Consider the following 7746-nt stretch of genomic DNA (forward strand, 5'->3'; position numbering starts at 1 on the left):
GTTCTTGAGAAGCACATGAGGGTGGGGGAGAAAATCCACAAAATCGGGAATTGAGCTGAACAAAGGTAACTCCTGGCTGAAATGTACCATATTCTGATAGAAGGCTTCGCTGATTCTAGCACCATTGTGAACGGACAATTACAATTTCCTTGAAAGCCTTCACATGTTTTGCAGTTTCCCAAAACAATCTGTTCCAGGGAAGATAACCAGAAAACTACCACAAATCTACCACACATACCCTTTAGAAAAAGTCAGGTCTTGTATATCAGGTAGCTTATTCACAGGTTTATTCCAAGTGGTGGCATTTATTGTACAGATCCTCAGGACCATGGAAAAAGACCAAATCAACACAGGATTCCAAGGGTGGGATTTTGGGGTGGGATGGGGGAAGAGAATAAGATCAAATAATGACAGAACATAATTCCGATGGCTTATAAACACTAACGGGATAATAAATTCAGACTCTTTTCTCTCCATGCCAGCATTTAAGTACCTATATCTCAACCCATCCAAGCAACCCCAGGACTATGCAGGAGACTAAAAAAAGAGGGATGATTAAGAGACCTTTGGATCATATTCCTCCCTTCTGTTTATAAAGAGAGTCAACATCGCTATACTCCCAAGAACCAATTAGTAAAGGAGACCAACAGAGGCAGGTTAATTTAGGACACTTCTATGGTGCAAATATTCAGCTATCTCCAACAGTTGTTTTTTTCACAAACAACAGGTGCCACTGTCTTTGGATGGTGGAAGCTGTACAGCCATTTAAAACTACCTCTCATAACTTGTTGATATCTCCCCATCACCACACATTTTTTATAACACTTGCTGAGCAAAAGTACATTTCCGCATTCATTTGAAAGTGGGAGCTGTTGCTCAGAAGTTATAACAGCCCAAAGGAAAACCAGAAAGAGAGAGACCAACTTAATACAGAATTTCAACCACCCAGAAGAAAAATAACTGAGCACCATCTATTTTAATAGTGGGATGAAATATTCAGCTACGGAGAGGGTTTGGCTTTCCACATTTTCTCTTTTGGCATTCCTCATTGCCACCTTCAGCAGATCACCTTCTGTCCAAGGTTACCTTTATTCCTCTGCTAACAAAAAGACAATGGTGCCAAGTCTATGTGGCTTCCTCTTCAGTCTCATGGAGAACCAAGGGAGGTAAAATGCTACAAAAAATGAGAAAGGCCCCTAAGGTTCTGACTGAGACACTGACTTCGTGCTATCCCTTCCATCTAACCTGCAGGATCTGTCTACACCAGGTCACACTTAGGAGTGACCTCTATAATCCTAAGGACCAGAAACAAGATGATCTTTTTAAAAAATAATAATGAAGGGGCAAGAAGCAACAGAACATCAAATGTGGTTACAAATCCTCATACTGGATGCAAAGTCCCAGTTTTAAAAAATAGTAAAATAATTGACAGTAAGGACTCAAAACCACCTTCGCCTTCCAGCTGAAAATGGGTGAGGGGCATGGCCATCAGAATTTATCTTGCAGCTGGGGAAAATACCCAGACTCAAAAAGGGGGGGTTTTGCACTCCCAACTGTGCAACAGAGTCTCTCTCCTTCAGAGGATAATACACTTCCTTTTGGAAGATTTCTTCTTGCGCCCATTGCTGATCTTTTCCTTGTGTTTTCGGATTTCTCGCACCAGGGTGTAGAAAGCATCCTCCACTCCCTTTTAAGACGAACGAGTATACCAAATGAAAGTAAGAAAAGACACAAACAGAAGACATTGTTAGATTTCCCATTTAAATATTAGAGGTGTCAGGGGTATTGGATTTTTATGCCGGTGATGTTTTTTTCTATCCATTGCTAGTAGGCAGAAATAATATTACTTGGGGGGCGGGGAGGTCGTCACGCTATTCCTGCCTACGGGATCCTTTCTCTCCCGATAAGCCACTTCCTTCATATCAGTAAACCATTCATTCACATCTGCCTTCACAGTCAGAAAGGTTTTTTGGCAACTGGACACCAGCAGTAGAATGATGCCATGCTGATAACCGTCTTATCATTAAGCTGACGCAGCATGAACTAAGAGGGCAGGCATTAATGACATGGCAGTTCACAAATAAGAATGTTTACCTTGTACCAATGCCATTCCTACTCCAAGTCATATAGGAGAAGAGTAACTGTGCTGGCTTGTAGTGTGAATCTTGTTGTTTGGCATTTTGAGCACACAGCCAACGTAAAGCAAAACTATTTGCTTTTCATCTACATGCTGGTGAACAGGAGATGTGGGCTGGAAACGCATGACTTGGGGGAAGGGGCGTGTTGATGCAGCAGATAAACTTGGGCAAGATTCAGCTGCAGTTTATTCCAAAACCCGTTTGGGACACTGTCTTGAGCTATAGCTACAAAGATCAAAGACCTTTCACTTTCTCCCACATGCACAGTAAATACCATACCTGTCTGGTTTTGGCAGAGGTCTCTACAAAGGGGATTCCGTAGCTTCTGGCAAGCTCCTGGGCTTGTTTCGTATCCACCGTCCGGGAGGGCAGATCACATTTATTGCCAACAAGCACCATCGGAACATCATCGGAGTCCTTCACACGGTTGATCTGCTCCCTGGAATTACAAAGGCAATGCGTTACAAACAGAGCAACCACCTAGATCAGTAGCTTCCAAACTTGATTCTGGTTTGGGCCCCCTCCAAAGTACCATATAAGGCACACCTGACCATAAAGCGCACCTACTTTTTTGGGGGGAGGGGTTGGGATTCAAGAAAAAAAATATGCGGCTCTTGGGGGCTTTTGCGGGAGGTGGGGGAAGTGAGAGAGCCTCGCTCTGTCCCTTCCCTCACCTCCCGCAAAAGCCAGGGATAGCCGCACGAAGCCTCCCTAGGGCAGTGGGATGAAGGCTCCCCGCTGCCCTGCGGAGGCTTTGTGGGCTACCCCAGAGCTGCTCAGGAGCTTGTCAGGAGAAGCACGGGTTTCCCCCACCGCCAGCCCCAAAGAGCAGGTCGGGGAGCAGCAGAAAGGCTGCTCCCCAGGGCTGGCGGTGGGGGAAGCCTGGCTCCCCCCCCCCCCAGCCCCAGGGACCACACATTCGGTCAATAAGACGCACAGACATTTCCCCTTAGATTTTAAGAGGAAAAAAGTGCATCTTACGGAGCGAAAAATGCGGTAAAATATATTTGAGATTATTGGTGTTAATGAAGTATACACCAGAGGTTCAGTTTGTCCTGTGTTTTATCTGTGTGCAAAGCAACTGTGGTCCAAATTAGATGTGACATACAGATGTATGCATGAAAACATAAGAAAAGCGCCGCTAGATCAGGCCAATGGCCTATCTAGTCCACCATCCTGTTCTCACATTGGCCAGCCAGATGCCCGTGGGAAGCGCCCAAGCAGGACCTGAGCACAAGAACACTCTCCCATTTTTTTTGGTCTAACCCAAAAAAGGCTTAGAAAGTTCCCAAGTTTGAGTAGAGATATGGCATGGTGGGGTTGCTTAACCCCTTTCCCTTTTGCTGCTTTAAATGTCACAACTAGCTGCTTTCCTCTGGTGGGGGAGAAAAGCAGTCATCAAAAGCTGTTCCAAGGAAGAGAATAGAACAAAAAAGGACTCAACTGCACCTGCCATTACCTGACCTAAAGTCACTGACTTGTTTTGCTTTGGTTGGTTGGCTTTTTTTAAAACACACACACACACACACACACACACAAAGTAATACATGCAACCATGTGTCAGTGTAGTTTGCCCTTAAGAGACAGCCATTCTACACTTAAAAATTAGATATAGCACATCCATACACATACTTGGGAGTGGTTTGCTGCTGAAGTATGCATTCATACTTTTTTAGAAAGAGACTTTAGAGAAGTCTAGGGATGTGAAGGCCTGGCAAGAACCCAGGAAAATTAAAAGAACACATTGGTGTTTGCTGATTTTTCTGAAGTTTGTTTTGCTTTAAAAAAATAAAAATTACAAAATATTTTCTTATAGACTAAGGAACATAATATTGAATACCCAGCTGTTCATATATTTACTCCCCCAAAATTATTTCTAAAATTGTGTAACAGGGAGACTTTTATGTATGACTACAGCAGATCATTACAGTTCCTGTACACTGAGGACAAGCAAGCCCTGAGTTGTACACCGAGTACAACTTTCAAATGCAAGATCATAAGGAAGGATTCAGTACTGTCTTTGTGGTTTCCCCCTTGTTGGCATACTTGGTGGATCTGTTTCTGCTCTCACTAGGCCTCAAAGGACTGGGAGTGGGAGAAAATACAGAGCAAGAGCAACATAATTTTGTTGACATCCAATTCACGCTGCTACAGATTTGTTAGATTCAAGGGCAGAAGCATCAGTGACGATACCACTGCTTCTACATTTGACTAGATGACAACACAAGCAGCACACTTAGGGCTTGATGCTGAAAAGGTACTTTCCAGTGTTGCAGAGTACAGAGCATATTCAGGTACTTAGCCCAGTAAAAGGAAGTCTGGGATTCTTCCAAGCATATCGTTCCTGCCACATGGTGACAAAGGCCTTTGCACAATGCAGCCTCCGACTCCTCTTCTTACCTACTTCAGATTCTTCCACCTTCTGCTGCAAGTCTTGCCCGTCTGCCCAATGTGATGGGGCTAGCCCAAAAGGGGCTTTGCAGGCCCTGCCAATTGGCAATGCCTGCAAAGCTCCATTGCATAGTGCTTCCTAGCTAGTTGTCAGGTGCTTGGGAATCACAGCACAAAGCACTCTGCAAGGTCTGTGCCTGGTACCTCCCAAACAAGAAGCTTAGGGCTTGCAAAGTTTCTGAGGCACCCAAACGCCATCTGGTTCTCAGGCAATTGGCATGTGCTGCGAGAGATGTCAGGTGCTGATGGATGGGGTGTCCCACCCACCTGACAAAGGTGGCTTGCAGGGGTAGGAGGAGATGGGGACTAGGCCAAAATGGTTCCCCACCCCTGCTATACAGGAAGGAAAACAGATGGAGGACAGAGAGAAGCCAGCTGCCCACAAACCTGTAGTGGTGAACATCTTCGAAAGACTTTGTGTTGTTGATTGCAAAGACACAGAGGAAGCCTTCTCCTGTCCTCATGTACTGGTCACGCATAGCACTGTACTCCTCTTGCCCAGCTGTGTCCAAGATATCCAAGAGACATGTCTCTCCATCAATTACCACTTGCTTCCGGTATGAATCCTGGGGTTCAGAAGCACCAAGAGGAGCAAGAGTGAAAGAAAAGATGTTAACAAGTGACATGGGAAACATGGGTGCAAAGCACAGCAACAGAAAGCCAGCAAGGAGGCAGTTGGAAACAATTGGTTCAAGCCAAAATTCAGGAAAGAAATGGACCCAATCTTGGACATGATAAAAAGATTGTAGATGCCTCTATAAAGAATGGAGAGCTACAGAGGGAGACAAAGTGATGGAAAGAGGACTAGTGTTTTAGAAGCCCAGAAAAGAGATGTTATAGTCCAAAGCTTTGGAGATGGCAGGCAGGTCAGGAATATAAGGACTCGGAAAAGGCATACAAATGGGGCCATGCAGAAGTTGCTGCCAATATTATAAAGTTCACATACCTCTATAGTGGGATCATACTCGTCCACAAAGTGATTCTGAATCAACTGTATAGTCAATGCACTCTTCCCAACACCACCAGCACCCACCACCACCAGTTTGTATTCTGTCATCTCTGCTGGGTTCCAGAGCAAGCTGCACAAAGAAAAAGAAAGTAGAATCAATCTCTAGCAGAAGACACAGTGTCAGTTCCCCTCTATGTTACCAAGAATTTGCATGAGTTTTGGCCACATATTCCTAGATATTTGCTCCTAGCCAGATTGCTACGTCCATTCTATTTGCAGGAAATCCTTTCAACACTTTCCCCAAAAGCAGCACTCTGAATTGGTCAATCTAACTAGAATTCTTGCTTTTTCTAGGTAGATGAATGTCAGGTCACTTTATCATGAAGCTGGGATTGGTGTTAATTTTCTCCTCATACAGCTGCTAGAGAAATCGCAGACAGTAGGACTTCAAGTGTCAGGCATGCTTATGGCTGTCAGCTTTTACCACCACCACCTGCAACCAAAAAATCAACAACAACAACCCTGGACGGGGCCACAAAGGAACTGGAAGAGGAGCTACACAGCTCAAAAAATATATGGTGGATCAGAGGATTCAACTTCGCAGGTTTTTATTGTTCATTTATACAGCATCAACTAAGCACACAAGACTCTCTGTCTCTGTCTCAAAGAGCTTACAAAATAAAACCTGAGAAAGGAGAGGATATGGAAGTAGGGAGGCATATGCATTTGTTTCAGTTACATGTAATCAGACCTGGTTACTACAGCAGGATGTGGGAACTAAAGGGTTGCAGTAAAGGCTTCTCAAGGGTCCTGGATTATGGGTGGTGTCTGGTGGAATTGAGAGCTGAGACTCTGGTCACTTGATAGAACACAGCTTCGCTTGCTGCCTGCCTGCCTACCCCAGTACTTTCTGCAACTTAATGATACAGCATTTGCCTTGCATGCAAAGGGTCCTGGGTTCAATCACTGGCATCTCCAGGTAGAACCCTGTCTGAAGCCTTTGAGAGCTGCTGCCAGTCAATGCTGATAGCTGTAAACCAGACAAAACAGAAGCCAGCTTCCTATGTTCTTAGGCAGGCTGAATCAGTACATCTGATCCACACCAACCATCAGGATCCCTGCCCATCCCCACAACGACTATTGCTCGTTTCAACAGAAGTTCGAGAAGTAGCAGGTTCAGTTCAAACTTTGGACTCTCTTTCCCATTTCTGCGGTCTACCAGGGAAGGTACGTCCGGCTAGAGGCCTACATCCTGAGATTTCTACTCCTTGCTACAACTCCACACACACACCCCCGCCCGCCCGCGCGCAATATTATAGGGGTGCATTTGCTGGCCTCACTGCCAAGCAACCCCAGTTCTGTGGAACGCAACCCAACCCACCCAATCGCTCCATGCAAGCAAAAGTCAAGATTCCTCCGTCAGATGCGGCCCACCTGGGGGAAGAAGCAGGAAGGGATCGCGGACGCTGGCCAAGGAAGAGGGGGGATGCGGGCACAAACCACGCACGTGGGAAACCCGGGACGAGGCAGAAGGCTGGGGCTTGAGGGGAAGAGGCTGCCCGGGAGGAAAGAGGCGGCGGCGGGGATGGGTGGAGCCAGTCCCGGGCTCCCTCGGTCGGTATTGCAACACGCCTCGCGCAGCTGCCAGCCCTCTTTCTGCCCTCGTCCTCCCGCAGGCAGGCAGGCATCTGCCCTCCCGGAGCCCTACCCCGGCTGCGCGCGCAGAAGCAGCCACCTTGCCATGTTTATGCACCGCTTTTGCTAAGCAGGTGCCCCACCCTGGCGCAACCCCACAATGGCTGCGCGCCTCCAGGGGCCGCGGACCCAGCGCCAACCCGGCGGCCCTTGCAGAAGGGAAGCCCCCCCCCGCCGCCGCGCCCTGCCCTCTCGCCCTCCGCTGCCCTTCCAAGCTCCCCCCCCCGCCCTGCATCCCCTTTGGGGGGGGGCTGCTGTCAATCACCCGCCCCCTCGCCTCTTGGCACTCACCCGCCCTACGGGGAGGGGGAAGACGGGCTCGGGGTCTCAGGCACCCCCCATGCGGGAGGGAAGGGGGGCCAGCGGCGGCGGCGGCGCGCGCTCTCAGGGCCCTGGGCCGGCAGCGGAAAACCCCTCCCTCCGCAGCCTGACAGCTCCCCTCCGCGCCCCGCCGGGCTGAGCCGCCCGGCCAATAAGAGCGCGCCGCCGCCCCGGATTGGCCAATCGGAGTCG

The 7746-nt window shown here is 47.9% G+C and overlaps 1 protein-coding gene across 1 annotated transcript; it reads right to left on the reverse strand.

Annotated features, from left to right (window-relative positions):
* Window positions 1-270: 270 nt before the first annotated feature.
* On the reverse strand, window positions 271-7731 carry LOC310663549 (GTPase KRas-like). The gene is made up of 5 exons (XM_083411517.1): window positions 7525-7731; window positions 5536-5668; window positions 4977-5155; window positions 2418-2577; window positions 271-1687 (listed from the first exon to the last, which is right to left on the reverse strand). Exons 2-5 carry the CDS (start codon window positions 5644-5646, stop codon window positions 1577-1579), a joined length of 561 nt encoding a protein of 186 aa, XP_083267643.1. The 5' UTR covers window positions 5647-5668; window positions 7525-7731; the 3' UTR covers window positions 271-1576.
* Window positions 7732-7746: the final 15 nt, after the last annotated feature.

Source organism: Podarcis tiliguerta (genome assembly GCF_965153285.1).
Source record: "Podarcis tiliguerta genome assembly, chromosome: 13".
Taxonomy (NCBI): Eukaryota; Metazoa; Chordata; class Lepidosauria; order Squamata; family Lacertidae; genus Podarcis; species Podarcis tiliguerta.